Source organism: Hypanus sabinus, chromosome 8, assembly GCF_030144855.1.
Source record: "Hypanus sabinus isolate sHypSab1 chromosome 8, sHypSab1.hap1, whole genome shotgun sequence".
Taxonomy (NCBI): Eukaryota; Metazoa; Chordata; class Chondrichthyes; order Myliobatiformes; family Dasyatidae; genus Hypanus; species Hypanus sabinus.
The window spans coordinates 26,206,217-26,227,366 of NC_082713.1; the positions used below are offsets into that span (position 1 = coordinate 26,206,217).

Genomic DNA, 21,150 nt, shown 5'->3' on the forward strand with positions numbered 1-21,150 from the left:
AGCTTACACGACTGACCAGATTTCAAACGATTTCTGAAATTTGCTCAATAACTCCTTGTATTTTAACGAAAATAATGTGATGTTCACCATTTTAGTTTAGTTTTTTTTTGTGAGTTATTAAATTACATATAAGCCAGATAGTATGCTGAGTACTAGAAAAAAGGGGTAATGGAGTGATATTTTCTGTCAAATCAATGTCATAAGTTATTTTACCATTAAATGTACAACTTTTTGTTCATTACAAATAGTTTACATGCACTAGTTTAGAAGAAAAATTGTTCTGCTTGCAGAAGTGTGTTTATTGTAGGAAAGTATGTCAGCAAAAAAAAAAAAGAGTATAGTATACAAAGAAAACATGTTCATTACATGGTCCCATTACAAAATCATTTAAATCAACTTAAAAATGTTAAGAACAACCACCTGATCACAGCTCTCAAAGTACCCTAAAGTAGTTCACATACACTGAATGACTTTGAAGGAGCAGTTATCAATATAGGTAAAGTTCTACCTTAATTGAAAATTAATGTTAGTTCCACAGAACCATTTCCTTAGCATCCTTTTGGGTTACAAACAGCATCAAATGAGAATGTTAATTATTTGCAGCACTCTGCTGATGACCCTATTTGAGGGAAGGTTATATAATGGTTTTCTATAAGTTATTAGTTGTCATTTGATTAAGTATACAAGTTTAGCTTTTAACAACCATTTCTTTCATTGGCAATGGTTTATATTTATTAAAAATAAGAAAAACTATTGTGGAAATTCAGTTTCTAACAGTGCTTAATTTGTACAATGTTGCTTCACAGAATTCAGCTACATTGCCCCAAATTAGATAATGATTAAAATACACAGATATGTCAGTCATTGTATTTGCTACATCTACAGGGAGTTTGGTTAAAATTTGTAAGGCTCCTTAATTGTACAGCAAGTATTATTCACATTCCAATTTCTGGGAATGATGTAATGAAATAAGAAGGGGCATATCATGATGTACTGCAAATCCAAACAATATCATTCCTGGAGACAAGCATAAATAATAGAATTTTAAAAATGCATATGCTGAAAATACTCAGCAAGTCAGGCAGCATCTGCAGAGTGAGAAACAGTTAGCATCATAGGTCAAAGAGTCTTCAATGCTGCCTTAAAAATACAGGTTTGAAAATATAATCTTGTAAAACCAAAGTTACATTCCAGCAATGCTTAATGCTTTATTTAAGGTGTGAGGGAAGAGCATGGGGGTAATGAAAACCATCTTAATTTCATTAAAAATGAATTTGTTTAATTTTCTTTTAAAACCAGAGGTTTAAAAACAGCACAAATCTTTTAAGTAACAAACAATTCAATACTTGGTACTTTAAGCAAAAATCAAGCTCAACATTCTGCCGGGAAAACATTGGCACATGGACGCTTATATTTGAATACGATTCTTTTACAGTTATTTTAAGCAGCATGCACACCCTTTCCCACATTGCATTTAAAATGAATGAGGAAAGTTACAGAATGGATTTTTTGTTTTAATTCCACAATACATTTATGGCTTATGCACCTAAATAAATCACAATGCAAAAGGTTGCTCAAGTTTGGATGCAAATGAAATTAATATTACTTTGTTCCATAGTAATTTTTTTAATTATAGTGCTCTTCCATTATTGGACAGGGAAGGGTCATGTTGGGTGAGGAAGTCCCTCCATTATTGGGGTGGGGGTAGGGAATGAGCAGGATCAGTGCTATTGGTTTTAATATTAGATATAATTTAATATTAAATGCATTGTCTACAAATGTAAAAATGAAAAGGGGTTGCACAGTTTATTCTTGAATTAAGTTAATTTTGGTTAATTTTTTTATTTTTTGGGCAAGGTATTTGTCGAATACAGATAGAGAAGAAATAAGGTATATTCAATTTTACTTTAAAGATCTACTGGAAATCAAACAATCAAAGATAAAATAAAATGTTGTTGTCCATATTATTTGGAGTAGCAAAGTTGAGTAGATCACAAATACACACACTGCTTTTCCCCGTGCTTCATCCAGTCATAGGCAGACTTCAGAACTTGGTGACTATCCCCTTCACACAGTTATTCTAAGCACCAATGTGTTCTACTTGGCTCATTGTACACTCAGCACCATTCAGGAATTCAATACTCAGCAATGCTAACTAAGTACAGTGGGCAAGAGAAGCGATTGGGATCAAATAATGCAACAGCATACTTCATAATATAAAAACAGAAAAGGCACAAATCAAATAACTTTTTATAGAAAAAAATGTGATTTTGGATCACCATTTAATCACCAAGATTAAAACAGGAACAAAAAAAAAAGTCACAGTGCTATTTAATATTTCCCACCGCCTAGGGAGTATACTGCCGGAGAAACTGGCCCATTTACTTTATCTATTGCAAGAAGTTAAAAACATAATACATTTAGTTTCAGAGAGAATAAAATAGTTTGTACAATACCTTGTTGTGGAAGTAGAAACATGAATAAAGTATAATTCAATTGGTTACTCTGTTGAACTCCGAGATCAACTGAATTCAAGACTGAAAACTGAATCAGTTCTATATCAGACTAAATGATCATAAAAATCACTCTGACATTTTGGTATTATCATAAATTTGAAGTTGTTAAAAAGCTTTGTATAAACTAGTATCACAATGTGCAAATGATGGTGAGTGTTAAACATCCAAACGAAGTAACAGTTTCATTACAGTTATTTAATCCATTCACCACCCCACCACCAGGTAACAAAGACAAACCAAACAAAAAAAAACTACAGAAGGTACTAATAGTGGCAGGATAGCATTCACATCCTATCATTATGTAACTTGTCACACAGTGCCACCTTCATTCTCAAATAACTGAGACAGGTATTTAGTATGAAGAACAAAATGCAGAGGTGGATGACTGAAAAGGAATTTATACAGAACTGTAGGATATTTAATCAACAGCATAACAAATACACATACAGGCTAAACAGCTCAAGAGATAACCCAAGGCAAATTCCTTCACAGCCTTTATAATGGTAAACTTTCCCTGAAAGTTCCCTGGCATCTTATCTCAAATTAATGACTAATAAGTTATCAATGGGCTATTTAAATAATTCTGGATGTATAATAAAAGGACTGTAAACAAAGTTCAAAATGTGCATTATTAGTAAATATTGTTTATGAAGACCAAAAAATGTTCAGCTGTGTCTTATTCCCAAGCTTATTTCATTATGTATTCTAGTAGACTGCCCAATTGGAAACTTTTACAATAGGTAATACAGTATGTTGAAACCAGAATCCAACTCTAAATATTTACACAATTTATTTCTCAAGGATTATAATGTTACTACCAACATAGTCATAGGTGAAAACAAACACTAATTTAGCTTCCCATGACTATTCCTAAAATGCGGTCCATGCCAATACTGATACAGTATTGGTTCAGCACTACATTACAGAAATTCAGTAAAGACACCTGTAATGCACGAAAATCCCCCATTATGTACAATTCCTTGAAAATTATACATAGAAAATACATGGATGCTGCAATGGAATATTTATTTGATAGATTTTTGATACCAATTTTCAACTTGTTGTTCCATGAAAGGACCCTCAGCATCAGGGTTACCAATCAAAAATATTTCGACCATTTTGTTTACGAAAATAAAAAAATCTTTACTAAAAAGGAGTTTCTCCCATTTTGCTGTTCAAAATGGTCTATTTATACATTGGTATCTAACAACTCTGCCAGTGCAAATTGCCAAATACTAGATAAAAATATTTTTAACAAGAGCAGTTTCCACAACCTTTGACACTGTTCAGAATCTCTTCTGATAACTTTCTTCTTTCCTCTTCCTTGGAAGGCACATCTCTCTTTACTTCTAGTCTACTGGAATTTTTGTTGAACACTCTGCTATTTTGTGTGTGCCACAGTTCAGAGTAAAGACTGTTGGCATTGTTCAAGAGAGACAAATGGGTTCCCCGTTCTGCAATTTTACCCTGCAGTAAATTAGAAACAAAAGTCATAACAACATTGGGAGACTTATACTTGAGTAAACAAAGCTTTGTTATCAGATGTTAGTAATGATCCACCCATATGGTTTGTAAGTTTTAAGCAAAATGTCTCAATTAAGAGGCCAAAGTTTCATGGAAATAGTTAAAAATGTATTTAAAAAGTCAAACTAACATTTTAACTGTACTTAAATAATATATAGAACAAGTTACGGCTAATTCTACTACTGTATTATAAAACTGTATTTGTTGCGAATAGTTACTGATTGAGAAATTCATCCCGAGCATACTGCTTTTTCTTTTGATTGACCACAAATTAACAAAATCAATGCAGACACAGTACTTTAGACTATTGCATCCTCCAAACCCTCATTTTCATTGTAACAATAAGACGATTGTTCATACTTTCAAATTATTTGTGGTTCTTAACTTGAAGTAGTTAAATCGTTTCATTTTCACTCATGGCCATTTCTGGTATCTCCAAGCCTCAATGCTAGAAGCTACAGTGAGCAAAACAGTTATGAATTGTCTTACTACTTATTACTTACCAACTATTAGTGAACAATCACATGCAAGCGATGCTAATTAAAAACTGTTTGTTCTAAGCATGGTGTAATATCTTAACAGCCACACAGCATGCTGTGATTGATGCTTGGTAAAAACTGTTTGGCAACAGCGTCCTGTCCTAATTAAGCGGCATTTTGTCCCAAATAAACAAGCAAAATCAATGCTATTTTCTAGATTTGTTTTTGTTCTTTGAGTTGTCCCAAATAAACAGCTGCCCCAATTAACCAGAGTCCAATGTATTTGATTTATATAAAATGACAGATGCCTGGAATGAGTTTACAAAGTAAAAGTACAACTAAAGTTGAGTTGAATGCCCACTTGATTGAAGCTGGCAACCAATATACAAAAACTTAAATTATTAGATTATTTGCTGATACAATCATAAGGAAGCCCCATCCATGAGTAAAAACCACTTGTAAGGAACATAGGATTGCCAGGTCAACCTATTTCAGGTATTAGTTATTTTTATTAAGTGTTATCTACCATCCTGTGAATGCTTTTTATTTTTTTAAAATGCAGAAGTAATTTTTAGGAATAATTCAATCCCGATTTTTCTTTACTATGCAACACCCCCCCCCCCCCATGCATTCATTAAGATTTATTTGAAGTGGTACAAGTTATCAGGACATGCAAAATAAATTAGATTGTTTCTCTGTACCAAAGATGCAAACTCACTTTTCACCTGTGGCACCAAATTTAATAAGTGTGCCCTACTTATACAGTACATATGTGGTCAGTTAACCCTGCCAAAAATCATTAAGATATTACGAAGTTCAATGCAAAAATCACAAGACCCAAGTTAGTGACAACTGACAAAATTATGAGTACCTCAACGTAACAACTGATTCATCATGTTACTTATGCAGTTTTCAGGACAGGAACATCTCTGGCACAGACGTTATTTATCATCCATCTGTTGTTTTCGCTGAACAGAGTGGGCTGCTAGTCTATTCCAGAACACACTTAAGGATTAAGTTTGGAATCTCATATGAACCAGATTGACAAGGACACTGGTGAACCAGAATGGGTATTCACATTAATCCTTGGTCGTTGTTATCCAATTTAAATTCCTGAACTGCAACAGTGTAATTTTAACTCTGAATTGTTAGCCCAAACCTCCTGGTTACTTGTCGAATGACAAACTTACCAGTATATCCTGCTGCCTATCCAGAGGACCTCAGATTATGAAAAGCAAATGCACTCAGTGGCTACTTTCTGAGGTACACCAACTTGTTAATGCAGATATCTAATCAGCCAATCATGTGTCAGCAACTCAATGCACAAAAGCATGCAGACATGGTCAAGAAGTTCGGTTGTGGTTCAGACCAAGCATTAGAATGCTGAGGAAACTTGATCTAAGTGACTTTGACTGTGGAAATCACTATTACTTCTTTCAAATATGATTCTCCACAATTGGAACCGACTTACATTTTGGTGGTGTGCTTTTGGGCTGATTGAGCAATCTCATGCTTTGCTGCCTCCGAGAGAGTTTGAGGAGGTTTCAAATGGAGCATGTGGACTTGAGGCCAAGAAGCCTGGAGACAGGGTGCAAGCCCAGGATTGACTCCATTTCTTGCCAATCAAAGCGTCAAGCAAGATTGAAATCAACGAGGACAAGAGCGGAAGATGAGTGGATGTTCAGCGCTGTCTGCTTGCAGTCCCTCTCACTCGATGCTGCCGGAAGATGGTGCTGGAGTCTTGGTTTTTGTGCGAGGTTTAAATAGATGCTGTTTGGGGATTGGACTCTGTAGCTTATGTTATGATATGCTCTTGGTTTGTGGTTACTTCTTTGTTTTTATTGCTATTTTGTGCAATTTTGATTGGAACAAACTGGCTCTGCAGCCTACAGTCAACAAACACAGTGCTAAATTGAACTGCAGTAAACTGAACATTCCTAAACTGTTTCAATTACTTTGTGGTTCGATATTTTGTATTGAGTTTTCCTGCCTTTTTTTTGCTGTTTGTGTGATTTGTTCTTTTTTTTGCACGTTTGGTGTTTGATGGTTTCTTTGAACGGGTTCCATGGTGCTTCTTTGTGTCATGGCTGTGTGTGTTAGAAGATGAATCTCAGGGTTGTATACTGCTTATACACTTTGATAATAAATATACTTTAAATCTTTGAATGATTGTTGGTGCCAAATTGGGGAGTGGTTTGAGTATCTCAGTCAGTGCAGATCTCCTGGGATTTTTACAAACAACAGTCTCTAGAATTTACAGAGAATGGTGCGAAAAGCAAAAATATTCGGTGAGCGGCAGTAATGTGGCTGAAAATGCCTTGTTAATGGGAGAGGTCATTGGAGAACAGCCAGACTGGTTCAAGCTGACAGGATGGTGACAGTAACTCAAATAACCACATTATAACAGTGGCATGGCAGAGGAGCATTTCTGAACACAAAACATGCCAAACCTTGAAGTGACTGGACTACAGCAAGAGAAGACCACATTGGGTTACATTCCCTACCTAATAAAAGTGGCCACTGAATGTACATAATGATAGACATATTAATTTTGAAAATTGATTTTAACCAGGCGCACAAGGTCTAATACTATGTACTCCAATCTCCTTATAAAAATACAACAAAATATCTGGTGAACTTTGTGAAGGCACCATAGGTTATTTGCAGTATGCCCTGTCTTCACAGCTGAGAAGACCTATATTCACAGTTTGGAGACAATGAAGAATGAAGAACTCCAAAGCAGGTGTTCATTTTGTGGAATAACAAAGATAGACTATCCCCGCACTTACTGAGTAGCTTATAAAGGGTCACTAATGGAGCTGAGTAAATCTGCAGTTGCTTTCCCTCCTTTTCGTGAAGGTGCCAGGTTTTTAACTGCTGTGGAAGTCACTTTGACTCGATGTACTGGAAACTACAGAGGTTAACGATTACTAAAGATAATATTTGGAAAAACTGCAGCTTGGATTCTGGCCATTGATAAAGTACTTATTAGCAATATGCTCTGAAGCATTCTTGAAATGTGGTTAGCCTACCTTATCCAGGACCAGAATTTCATCTGCATCAACAATTGTAGTAAGCCTATGAGCAATAAACACAGATGTACGATGTTGAATCAAGCCCCTCATTGCATTGAGAATATTCTGTGGAGAGTAGAAATTGGTTCACTCATTAGTGCAAGGAAAACAGAAAACCAGAAAATTCAAAACAACACAACTTAAACAAAATGGAATACAATAGCTTATTCAAAAATTAACCTTAGCATACAAATCAATGAGGTTGAACTAATCCCAATTAAAACAATTTACATAAAATTCATTATTACGCAGTAGCACTGGAGATGGTTTTGATCTGGTGTTATATATTTGATCAGAAAAACATACCTCTTCAGTTATGGCATCTAATGACGACGTAGCTTCATCATACAATATAATGTAAGGGTTTTTCAGTATTGTCCTAGCAATTGCCACTCTTTGTTTTTCTCCACCTGAGAGATTAAGACCACACTTTGAATAACAATGATCTATTTGAAGTTATCTGGTTCTTCCCGAAGCCACACATGAGGGTGAAGCACAAGTAGATGGGTTTAACTAGTAAAAGCACTATAAAAAGTGTTTTGAAAAAACATCTTAATATGAAGGTTTAACTTTAAACTGGCATTTGAAAGCTTAGAACAATTTACCATTCGTATCAAGTTACACTGGTGTGGTTTCATATTGCATTAGATAATCTTGCGACTGTGCTCACTAGGGTTAGATTTTGGAAGTTACAATATTTTACCAAAACAAGAATCTCTTGCAAAATTTTAACAGTAGGATTTCTAGCACAAATTACACATGTTTGAAATTCTCATTCAACATAAACAAAAATAATGGATATTCTATCTGCAAGAATTAAGCAGAGTTACTAAATAGAAAGAATGGTTTCTCTTCAGTGGCAGGGTTGGGAAGGGGGTGGAGTTCAGATTTATCGTTAGCCCAGGGACAGAGATTTAAACATTAACAAATGAAGAATTCAGTGAACAGCAGTGCTCTTTATGCTAAAGTGGCAAGATCAACCTGTGGTAACATGGAATATTCTTGAAGGAAAAAAGTACTTCTTATTCTGTTGCTGACCACAGAAAAGACCAAAGCAATGTATCATCCGTAGTTACATAAATATTCCAAGATGGTGGTTGCTCTAACTTTTCCAAAACCAGAATTACTTGTATCAACAACACTTCTGGATGGTAGTTAAGTTTTGGAATTACTGCCCAATAACTGGTAAGGAAAGTGAACATGACAGAATTTTAGTAATTACATCCTTTTATATCTAAAGTATTCATCGGAACATTACTTTTGGTCAGTGAGGAAGAAAAAATGACAACAGAATTATTGGAAGAAATGAGTTTATTCAAGAACCTGGATAAAAATCTCATTTTCTATTCTTTTAAATTTAGCAGAGAAAACAAACAATCCTCCACACAATTGCCTCCAGTTTCTTTATGCAGATGCTACATTGTTTGGTAAAGAATCAATGTTTTGTCGCTGTGAATCATTTTGATTTGTAACTAGTAATTTAGCCTAGGGAGAGAAATCTGGCAGTGAGAATGTGCAGAAATTATATAATGATTTTTTTTAAAAAAGGTGTTGTTAACTGAGGAATCAATACCAGTCAAGACAAATGGGATAGCTCTTCCCTCTTTCTCCCCACCCTCAACCCCCCCCCCCACCAAAACTGAGAATGTAGAGAGAATCTTTAACATCTATGTCATTTGCTCAATTCTATATCTGAAAAACAAACTGGGAAAAATTAAAAGCTGCAGATGCTAGAAACCTGAAATAAAAACAAAGTGTTGCAAATACCTAATGCGTCATACGAGACAAGAAACAAAATTAATGTTTCATCTTGATGTCACTATCTGATGAAAGATTAAACAGCCAATACCTTTATCCCCTCTTCACAGGTGCTATCTGATCTGCTGAGTATCCTCAGCATTTTTATTTTTCGCACAACACCTAATTTTGTAGATTGGAAGGGCTGACAATTTCCCACAATGAAGTTATTCAGAAATGCAAAATTAAAACTTTTTTTTCTAGATCAAGGTGGCAGGAAGGGTGTAAAGAATACATAGGTGCTGGCAATTTTAAAAACATTAAGTCCCAGGAGCAGACACACATTGATGGCGAAATTGTACTGTGTTTCAAGAAGCTATGCTTAGCCATTCTTACCTTTGCATAATTACAAACATTAAAACTACGAAAGAAATCCATTATGGGAACATTTTCTAACCGACATTCAAGTTAAAAATGTTGCAGAACTCTTGGGTGTAATTCATAATTTCATGGTTAATCCTCAGTAGATAAGCAGACAAGGCAGATTCTGCTCGCAGTTTATTTAAAGATGTATTTGGCAAAGCTAGTTCAGCGTCAAAGATGCAAAAGGGATAACTTTGACATAGAGTCATAATTGGACAGAGTGCTGTGATGCAAGGCATAGGGTAGCTGCCCTTAAGTGTGCAGCCTAAACAAATAAATCCTTACGGTTTAATTGCATTATACACAACTGATTCACCATGGCTCAACGCCAGCAGTTATCATACTGCGTTGCATGCCAACATAATGGCAAACTTTTCAACTTCAACACAATAACAGAAGAATGCATGATGAAAACTTAGTATCGAATCCTGCTGTTGACCTGCTATTATTTTTTGTACCTTGGCTATTCATAGTCCAAAATCCAAAGGAAACTCAATTAATGTAACTTAATGATTAAATGGTCTGTCACCATTTCCACAGATAAAAGATGCAAAATGTACATTGTCTCATTGGTAACAAGCCCCACCTAGTGGCCTCAACAATGATGAAAATTTAGCAAACATATTTAGGGTAAATTCAACCATTAAAAGTATTGGTACAACAATGTCCACACAATCAAATTAGGATCTTCAGTTGTTGTTTAACTCACCAGAAAGCTTTAGTCCACGTTCACCAACTTGAGTGTTATAACCATGTGGCATTTTGAGAATGGAGTCATGAAGGCCAGCAATCTTAGCAACATGGTATACTTCTTCTGCCTTTGCATTGATGTTCCCATATTGAAGGTTATAGAAAATTGTGTTGTGGAACAGAACAGCATCCTATCAGGCGAGAAAAATAAGTAATTTCAATTTTCAATGCATTTAACAATCACAAGAGTTTCACTTAATCTTAATTAAAATTTTGCTTACAGACTCCATTTCTTGTGACAAAAAATGGGCTTCCTACAGTAATTCAAACCTTCATTCATTTATTCTCAGAATGAGCATTTAATATAGAATAGCTTTTCAGGAATGATTCCTTATGGATACAGAAAGGAAATTAAGACTGTTGCAAAACAAAAAAAGTGCTGGAGAAACTCAGCAGGTCAAGCAGCACCTATGGAAATGAACAAACTGTTGACATTTTCAGGTCAACACCCTTCATCAGGACTGGAAAAGAGAGGAGATACCAAAATAAAAAAAGTGGGAGGAGGAGGAGGACAAACTAGGAGAGAGGTGAAGCCTGGTGGTTGGGTGAGGGGGGTGAAGAAAGAAGCTGGGAAGTGATTGATGGAAAATGCAAAGTGCTGGAGTAGGAGGAATCTGATAAAAGAGCAGCATGAATCATAGCAGAAAGGGAAGAAAGAGGCGCACCAGATGGAAGTGATAAGCAGGTGAGGAGGAGGAGTAAGAGGCCAGAGTGGGAAATAGAAGAGAAAAGTGGAGCGGAACAAATTACCAAAAGGAGAAATCAATGTTCATGCCATCAGGTTGGAGGCGACCTGGATGAACACGAAGAGCTGTGGCTCCACCCTGAGAGTGACCTCTTCATGGCAGGAGAGGCGGCCATGGACCATCATGTCAGAATGGTAATGGGGATAGGAATTAAAATGTTCGGCCAATTTTAAGTTGCGGAAAACATTCTGTTGGATGCAGAGGCTGATGGGGTGAAAGGTAAGGACAAAAGGAACAATATCCTTGTTAGGGTGGCGGGAAGAGGGGTGAGCGTGGATGTCTGGGAAATGGAGGAGATGTGGATGAGGGCAGCATCAAATGGAGGAAACCCTATTCTTAGGGGATGGAGGACAATCCTGATGTCCTGCCAACAGATGCCGGAGCGAAGGAGGAATTGCATTTTTCAGGAGACAGAGTGGGAAGAAATATAGTTAAGATAGCCATGGAAATCAGTAGGTTTACAAAAGACTCCAAAAGAAAGCCATGCGAATTGTAAGACAAGTTATTATGAGCCAACAAATCACTATTTATTCAATTGTATCTTAAAATCCAGAGATTTCGTAGATTTTAAAATAATACAAATTATGTATAAAGTAAAAAATGAACAGTTACCACAAAGTATCCAAAGATTGTTTAAAATGAGAGAAAACACGATTTGAGAGGAACATATATATTTCAAAAACAAAGGATAAGAACAAATGTAAAAAATTATTATATTTCAGTCAGAGGGGTGAATCTATGGAACAGTTGTAGTGAGAATTTAAAAACATGCACCACACTTAACAAGTTTAAAAAATTATTTTAAAATAATTTAATGAACAAATATAAAATACATGCTTTAAAATGAATGGGATAATGTAAATAAATGATACTTGGAATTGGATTTTGTGTTAGAAGATTATGAAATTTTTGTTTTGATGTGATGATTGACGCCAAATATGTTTTTGTATAAGTAAAAGGGGTAGGCGTAATAAGCTGTAGCTTCAGCCTACACCCTTTCGGTCTGTTTTAAATTTGTTTTATGAAATCATCGTTGAAAATTATGCTTTTTGGTATATTTGTACTGACCGAAATAAAAATTTAATTCATTCATTCATAATGGTAGGCAGTTTGTGTACAGAGATGAAGACAGAGAGACTGAGAAAGGGCAGAGAGGTGTCAGAAATGGACCAAGTGAATTTAAGGGCAATGTGGAACTTGGAAACTAAGTTAATGATATGCTCAGCATTGGGACGTGAATCTGCGCCAATGCAGACATCAAACTAGAGCAGACAGAGTTGGGGAGCATTACCAGGACTGTTCCATGCAGCCAGCAAAAAGGTAGGCATAGCTGGGGCTCATCGCTACCCCTTGAATTTGGTGAAAATGGGAGCAGATGAGCCAAATGTAAAAGAAACCTGTTTAAAATATCAATTGGACACAATGACAAGTATGAAACTATAATAGACAGAAGAGCTTTCACCTTATTAAAGTTAAACCTGATGTTTTCATTTTCAAAATGATGCCAAAAACAAAACGTCTTGATAACAGAAAACCCATGTCCTCTTATAACCAAGGATGTAGTGGAACACGTTGTGGAGGCATTAGTAACCATCTTTCAAGAATCACTACATTCTGGAATGCTTCCAGAGGTCTGGAAAATTGCAAATGTCACTCCACTATTTAAGAAGGGAGTAATGGCAGAAAAAATGAAATTATAGGCCAGTTAGCCTGATTTCAGTTGTTGGGAAGATGTTCGAGTCTATTATTATGGATGAGGTTTTACGGTAGTTGGAGTCACATGATAAAATAGGCCAAAAATCAGCATGATTTCCTTAAGGGAAAATCTTGCCTGACAAATCTGTTGGAATTCTTTGAGGAAATAACAGGCAGGACAGACATAGGTGAGTCAGTAGATGTTTACTTGGATTTTCAGAAGGCCTTTTGACAAGGTGCCCACACATGAGGCTGCTTAACAAGAGCCTGTGGTATTACAGGAAATGTACTGGAATGGACAGATGATTGATTGGCTAACTGGCAGGAGGCAAAGAGTGGAAATAGAACCTTCTCCGGTTGGTGGCCGGAAACAATTGGTATTCTGCAGGGGTCCGTGGTGAGACTGTTTCTTTACATATTATAGGTTAATGCTCTTGGTGACAGAATTGACAGCTTTGTGGCTAATTTTGTGGACAATATGAAGATAGGAGGAGGGGCAGATAGTGTTGAGGAAGCATAAAGTCTGCAGAAGAACTTAGATTAGGAAAATAGGCAAAGAAATAGCAAATGGAATATAGTATAGGGAAATGCATGATCATATACTTTTGGTATAAGGAATAACAGAGTAGGCCAAGGAGAAAATTCAAAAATCAATGATGCAATGGGACTTGGGAATCCTTGTGCAGGATTCCCTACAGGTTAACTTGCAGGTTTTGAATTGGTGGTAAGGAAAGCAAATGCAACCTTAGCATTTCTTTCGAGAGTACTAGAATATAAAAGTCACGATGTAATACTGAGGCTGTATAAGGCATTGGTTTGACCACATTTGGAGTACTGTAAGCAGTTTTGGGCCATTTATCTCAGAAAAGATGTGCTGGCACTGGAAAGAGTTCAGAGGAGGTTCACTAGAATACCAGGAATGTATGGGTTAACATTTGAGGAACTTTTGATGGTTCTAGGTCTGTGCTCACTGGAGTTTAGAAGACTTGGGGGAAGGGGGTGGAGAGAGAGAGAATCTCAAAGAAACCTACTGAATATTGAAAAGTGTGGATAGAGCAGATGTGGGAAGAATAATTCCTATAGTGAGTGAGTCTAGGACCAGAGGGCACAGCCTCAGAATAGATAGCACCCATTTGGAACAGAGATGAGAAGAAATGTCTTTAGCCAGAGAGTAGTGAATCTGTGGAATTCTTTGTCACAGACGGCTATGGAGGCCAAGTTATCGAGTATATTTAAAGTGGAATCCATAAAAGAATGTATTTACTATTGTTTCAATGGAGTCCCTTGATAATGTCTGGTTTAAGATGATATTTATTTTGAAATAAAAGGTTCACTGAAAATAATCAGCAGGTCAGACAGAATTTTTAGACAGAAAGAAACCTATCATTTTTGGATGATGACTTTTCATCAGAAAAGATTATATAGAAAATAAATCATAATTAATAGATGGTATGGTTTGCTGGATAGTAAAATTCTGACAATAAGCAAATAAAGTTATACTTTAATACAATTGGTGTTATATCCATAAAAATTTTGACAAAGTCCCCCTAAAATAATTCAGACTATTTTAAGTTCACTATTTCTTCAATAATCATTTACCTGACAAAATCTTGTGCAAGTAATTTGTGAAAGTAACAGTGTGGGAGATTTGGCGAAGTATTTAATTGGTAATGAAAACTCACTAATACGCAACTGTAGTCTCTTCTATTTATTGTTGTGGAGAAGTTATTGTTTCATAAGTTTTAACAGTTCCTCCAAAGATCCAAATGCCATTGTTCAAGCAGAAAAAACAGTGTACAAACCAACTTTCTGCAGTGACACTGAATAATGGCCAAAGGATTGAGAAATGTTACATAATAGTCCCAATATTTATTTCTATTCCTTGCAGAAAAAGTGTCCTAGAAAAGTGTCCTAAAGTGCTTAAAAGCAAGTACATCATTGGAAATGACAAGAGCCAGTGAGTATGTTGTGGCCTTTCCAGCATCACTACTTTTAAAATATTCAAAGAGAGCACTTGGACAGAAATGTCTGCAGAAAGCCTACAGCATCTAAACACAGCATCTAATATCCCAGCCAACACTACTGTGTTTCAAAATGGAAAATGGACTAAATGCATTCCTTAAAGATTTATTACATTCAAAGACACCAGCATTTTTGAATCCTAAGATTAGCATGCAAGATGAATACTGCATGAACATCTCATCATAGCTAATGCATTTATGCAACTAAGTTATTCTAAATCAGATAAACAACAAACTACCATCTGTCATTGTAGTCAGCTTCAAATTGGGCTTCCAATTTCAAAATACCGCCCAAAGCAAGAATAATTCAGACCACTATTGTGCGTAACAATTCGACTGATAATTTTCTTAAGGCAATGAAATTTAATTTATTCACTTGTTTTGAGTATGACAACTGTTCTGCAAGTTAGCACTATACATCAGTTTGCATTTCTCCCCAAAGTCAAAGGATATCAGATCTAGATTTAGATGTTCCTTCACTTTAGAGGCTAGATTTGGAAACTGCATAAATAAAGTTTTAACTACACACAATATATGCAAGAGCAGATTTTTTTAAAAAGCTGTTTTGTCACATGATGATCTTTACCTGTGGTACAATGCCAATGGCCTTCCGTAAGCTTTCCAAACTGACATCTTTAATATTCTGGCCAGCCACATATATGTTCCCTTTCTGAGGTTCATAGAAGCGGAACAGCAACCTCACTATTGTACTTTTTCTAATTCAAAGGATAAATATTGTACTGTTATTTAAAATGAATGCAAATGAGTCGACAGTACAAATGACTAATTACTGTACGAGAGAATTCTTTCCTATCATTTTCAGAACTATAAACTTGATTGTCTCACTAGTAAATAATTAGGTGGACAAGCATTTAAAGATTAAAAAATACAATGATAATTCAGATACAAATTATTAATAATCAATTTTGCAATAAGATACTGATCCAGACGAAGTATATTCACAAGTATTGAAACAAGCCTGAGAACACTAATATCAGTTTTCTATTTTTAAAAAAAGTGGTCCAGAAGATTATAGGGCAGTCAGCTTAAAGTTGGTGTTAAGAAAACGGATGAACATTTTTGTGAGAATACAAAATACAAATAAAAAATAGAATATCAAAAACAGATAACCATCTAGTCAGTCTTACCTAGAGGAAGCAGACTAGATCAGCCTTACTAGATCGTAGAAGAAAAAAAAACAGTACAGGATTAAGCAAGTTTATGTGAATCTTTCTGTAACATTCAGTGGGGTACCACTAAATGGTATAGAAAGATTCAGAAGACTCATGCAGAGCTGAGGGTCAAGTAACAGAATTGGTTGCAAGTTGGATACAAATCAGTAAACAAATATAGCTACTAAGACGGCATTGAAATCTGGGTTGTGGAATTACATAGTGCTTAGAGGTGGAATATTTTAATTCACCTTTTCTATAATACAGGTAGTCCCCGAGTTACAAACGTACAACTTACTGACAGCTCGTACTTACGAACCGAGGAAGGAGGACGCCGTCCGCCATTTTAAGTTTCTGCCGTTGACACTGTGTTGAGTGTTTAACTTTGTATTTGGCTTAAATTTTACGTAGTAAGATTCACCCTGATCCTGCGCCCCTCCCCCCCCCCCCCGTTCCAGTCGGCTGGTGGCGCAATGAGATTAGCACCAGGCTCGAGAACGGAGGTTCCTGAGTTCGATTTAGTGACAGACCGCTCCCGTGACGGGTTGATGTTGATCTGGTGACTCCCGTACCATCCGTGCTGGGTTGATGTCGAGCTCGCAACTCGACCTTGTAAAAAAAAACACTGCCACCTCCTGTTTAAAGTCCCACGCGGAATATTGTGGAGGATCAAATACTCACATCCAGCACAGCCCCCACTTGTCCCATTTAAACTGTCTCAGCGCGGTGCAGTTTAGGACCCGGGGAAATCAGCGCCGTGGTCCTTAGGACCCAGTGGACCTTGGGAGCCAGCGCAGGTCGGGACCCGTCGCCTGCAGTGTTTCTGTTCCATTGACGGGAAGCGATCACAATTGAAAATAAAGTGGAAATAATAAAGCGTTTGGAAAGAGGTGAAAGGCCATCGGTTATTGGAAAAGCGTTAGGCTACAGTCGGTCAACAATTGGAACAATTTTAAAGGATAATGGATAAAGTTAGAATAATGGAGCTTGTGAAAGGCCCTGCCCCGATGAAAGCTACAATTATTACTAAGCAACGCAGTGGTTTAATTATTGGAATACATACGTTTCTTAAGTGTTTTATATGCATAGAAAGGTAAAATATATACTATATACTAAGACAAACGTTTGACTGACGCTAAATAATACCGGATGTACTTGTTCCGACTTATGTACAAATCCGACTTAAAGACTGACCCAGGAATGGAACTCGTACATAACCTGGGGACTGCCTGTACAGAGGTCTGGTGATGGGCATCAGAAATAATTTTAAAACTGACAGTAAATTTAAAGGTAAAGTTTGTCACATTTGTTTTATAAGACTGGACATGCAACGACAAATAATTTTTAATGCAGATTAGTGCACAACAGTGCATCCTGGTGAAAAAACTCAGGAAATCACACGCTACTCAGATAGAATCTAAATTTATAGAAACAAAGAGGAGTCTTAACGGGAACACTGAAAGTAGCAATAAGTTATCAGATGGCAAACAAAAAGCCACCGGAGTGCATTTTGAAGTTATTCTGTTGCACTTATACAGAAACTTCTGATATTATACATTATTATGAAGAAATCAGAATTAAGGCTAGACAGACCGGAAATATTTTCTCTAGAAAAGAGAACACAAAAATGTTGTCCGATGGGTGAGTATTCAAGAATACATGTAGTGGGAAAAGCTTCCATTTTTGATGAAGTCCCAAAAGGGGAATCGCAAATATAAAATAAATCTTTATTAAACTCAACAGAGTATGCAAGCAAACTCCTCTACTGAGGAGCTGCAAAACTGTAAAACGGGAGATCACAAAGAGAGGCTGAGGCAAACAGTACAAATGCTTTACAAGGAAGCTAGACAGGCACAGAGGGAAGGGCAAAAGGAAATACTGATCTAGCTAATGAAGGACACCAACATGGATGGGCTGAATAGCCATCTTTCATCCAATACCTCATTTAGTTTTTAGCATAATTATTATTTGCATTTTAAGAGATTCAGAATAATCCTGCATGCATCTTCCCTAACAGTCTTTCTTTTACAAAACAACAATAATTCTTTTGCTTCTATAATGTGAAACATGTTAGGAATAAGAATACTACTTTAAAAAAAAACACCAAATTAAGTTGCTCAGCAACTGTACCAGGATATTAATTAACTTCCTTACTGTGAATGACTTTGGTCAAAAAGCTGTTTTGGAAAACCAGGAAAGTTTGCAGATAGAAAGGCTGTTGAAAATTTAATTACCAAATGCCCCCACATAGTGATAGGCATAAGTAAGCTAGAGGTGAAGAAAGAAAAGAATTAAAGTACATTTCTGCAAAAAAAAAATTATCTGGTACAAGTTCTTGTCCATACCTATCCAAATGATACCAATGGTTCAACATAGCACTGAACCAGTGGGGAAGGTAATTGGTCACTCCCATATAAGAGTAGGAGAAAACATACAAAAAGCATGCAAAACATAGATATTAAAAAAAAAGGGAAAAATCTAGAAAACATTTCTAAAGACTACCACTATACTTACCCTGAACCGCTACCACCTACAATTGCCACCTTTTTCCCAGCAGGAACTTCAAATGATACTCCATCAAGGACCTTCTGGCCATCCAGATATTCAAAGTAAACATCATCAAAAGTGATGGTAGAATTTTCAGGAATAACTTGAAGTAGTGGAGCTGTTTGTGCCTCCTAGAAAAGCACAAAAAGAACCATTAAGTTGCATTACACCCAATGATATAACTACCTCTAGTTTACAAAAATAAACCCATGGTGCCTCTTCAGATACAGTAATTGGAAATTACTGGATTATTTACTTTAAATATTCAATCAAAAATCTATTTAATTTTTACATGATCATATATAAATTTCAGTCCAAAAATTCAGAACTTATAAGTTCAGAGCCTACATCACTAATTTTGTAAAATTGCACCATCTTACCTTAATCTTTGTGTCAATGCTTAGCAAAGTAAACAATGTGTTCATGTCTATCAGTGCCTGCCGTGTCTCTCTATACACAGTCCCCAGAAAGTTTAAGGGAAGAGACAATTGGAAAAGTAGTCCATTTACCATCACCAGATCTCCCACTGTCAGTGTACCTACAAAAGTGAATGGAACATTACAAGAAATTACCATTCTGCTTTTCCATTTCAGCTCAAGTAAGACAAACAAAAAACATTTTATCTTAAATATTTTGGAATTAAATGTTTGCTTATCCAATTTATGGTGATGAGTTTATCTAACTCTTTATCCAGAATGACATATGATTATACTGTAAAAGACAATATTAATCATAATTAGAAATCTGGCATATTAAAGCATGTCCTGTTACACTCGCTTTTTCATTTCATTTGAATCAGACAGAAAGGAAGCTGGTGAGAAATAATAATCAAGCAATTCAATGTTAAATAAAATGTCTGACAAGCACTTTATACACTGTTACTGAAATGCAGTCACAGCATTAGGTATGCTTACATGAGGAATTTTGGCATTGCAAGAAGAAGATCCTAAATTTTTCAGATTATTACTTGTTTATTGGTCAATGAAATCCTAAGATTTTTTTTACCCCTGCATTTGACAATTAATAAAAGGATATCCAGCACATCAAAAAAAAGTTCCAATTATTTCCATTTCCGTAACAGATAAAGGGAGAGAGGTGTCAATGAAGAACTAATTTGTCTAATCCCATATGTTTCACATACTTATTTGCTTCTTTCTTTTTCTGACCACTGGTATCTCCATTGCCAGCTGAATACTGCCAGCCTGTCAGATTGTCCACAGAAAAATCAACATAATTGTGTATTTATCAATGTAATCAACATGTTCATTGAGAATTGTGAAACAGCATTCTCACCAGTACTTAAATCACACCTGTGATCTTACACACAGCCACAGCATAGGTGTTAATCAGCTACCTCCCGACACTAAACAATCCAAGTTCTCTAACAGGCCTTTAATGAGTTATAGAAACTGCACCTTAATGAAGAATGTGGGAGTTCTTCCCAAAAGAAAACAAGAAAGTACAGATTATCAAGCATAAAACACATTAATAAGTTTAACAGTACCTTCCAAGATTCTTTGACTTGCAAGTAACATGATACCAGTCAAACCAAGGCTGAAGATAAGATTCTGACCAAAGTTCAATATTGCAAGACTTGAGGTAGTCTTCAGAGACGCATCTTCATAAGATTTCAAGAATCCATCATACCTCTCTGCCTCATACTTCTCATTATTGAAATACTGCAATTGGAATTTTTATTTTAGCACGGTTGTCAATCAATAACTCAGTTATTAAAGTCTATTAAATGTAGAGCGAATAAGTTACATAGTACGAAGCATAAATAAACATCTGAAGGATGTTGTTCAGAATGCAGTACATTTCTGACTTACTGCACAATTAAATTATTTTGATATTTTCTGAAATGATTTCCTGTTTCACTAGGAGCACCAATCTGTGCCCAGATCCTCCCATGGGCAGGACACTAGCTTCATGCTTGAGACTTTCCATGGAAATCCGAAGCATTTGTTTTTGGATCGGCCAAATACCCACTTTTCAGAGTATCTTGGATATAGACACAAATATTATCGCCAGATCATGTTTATTGTTATTCAGAAAATCAAAAGAGACTGATTCATGTTTTCTCTAACTGGATTGTATTCACAATCATAACATACAGCTCATGCTAGGGGGAATTGTCTCAACCTTTACACTTCTGTACTACTTGAAATTTTGCAGAATGGTGCCAGAATTTTAAGTGTGTATATATATTCTTAGAACAAGGGAAAAGATTGTTTTAAAAAACTATTCAGAATCCAACAGAACTGAATTCAGAGCATTGTACCTTCACAGTTTCATAATTCAGTAGAGAATCTATTGCAGCATTGCCAGCATCATTGTCAGACTTATTCATTTTGATTCGGAACCGAGTTCTACAAATGAGAAATTATGCTGAAGTTACAAAGTTGCCACCAAAAGGACACTAGCGTGAATGAAGAAAAGTAAAATGCAAATGTTAGTTCCACAGTA

General features: G+C 35.9%; 1 protein-coding gene and 1 long non-coding RNA gene across 2 annotated transcripts in view; one reads left to right on the forward strand and one right to left on the reverse strand.

Annotated features, from left to right (window-relative positions):
* The window catches only part of LOC132397991 (uncharacterized), a 70,269-nt gene that overhangs the window by 15,343 nt on the left and 33,776 nt on the right, over positions 1–21,150 (forward strand). The gene's annotated exons all lie outside the window — the stretch shown is intronic.
* abcb7 (ATP-binding cassette, sub-family B (MDR/TAP), member 7) overlaps positions 1,184–21,150 on the reverse strand; it is a 56,908-nt gene continuing 36,941 nt past the window's right edge. Inside the window, exons 7-15 of the mRNA XM_059976850.1 lie at positions 20,966–21,053; positions 20,189–20,363; positions 19,065–19,222; positions 18,652–18,815; positions 15,552–15,681; positions 10,463–10,634; positions 7,900–8,003; positions 7,552–7,659; positions 1,184–3,983 (exon numbers count right to left, since the gene is read on the reverse strand). Coding sequence (XP_059832833.1) covers positions 3,768–3,983; positions 7,552–7,659; positions 7,900–8,003; positions 10,463–10,634; positions 15,552–15,681; positions 18,652–18,815; positions 19,065–19,222; positions 20,189–20,363; positions 20,966–21,053 — 1,315 coding nt within the window. The 3' untranslated portion in view covers positions 1,184–3,767. The remainder of the gene's footprint in view (positions 3,984–7,551; positions 7,660–7,899; positions 8,004–10,462; positions 10,635–15,551; positions 15,682–18,651; positions 18,816–19,064; positions 19,223–20,188; positions 20,364–20,965; positions 21,054–21,150) is intronic.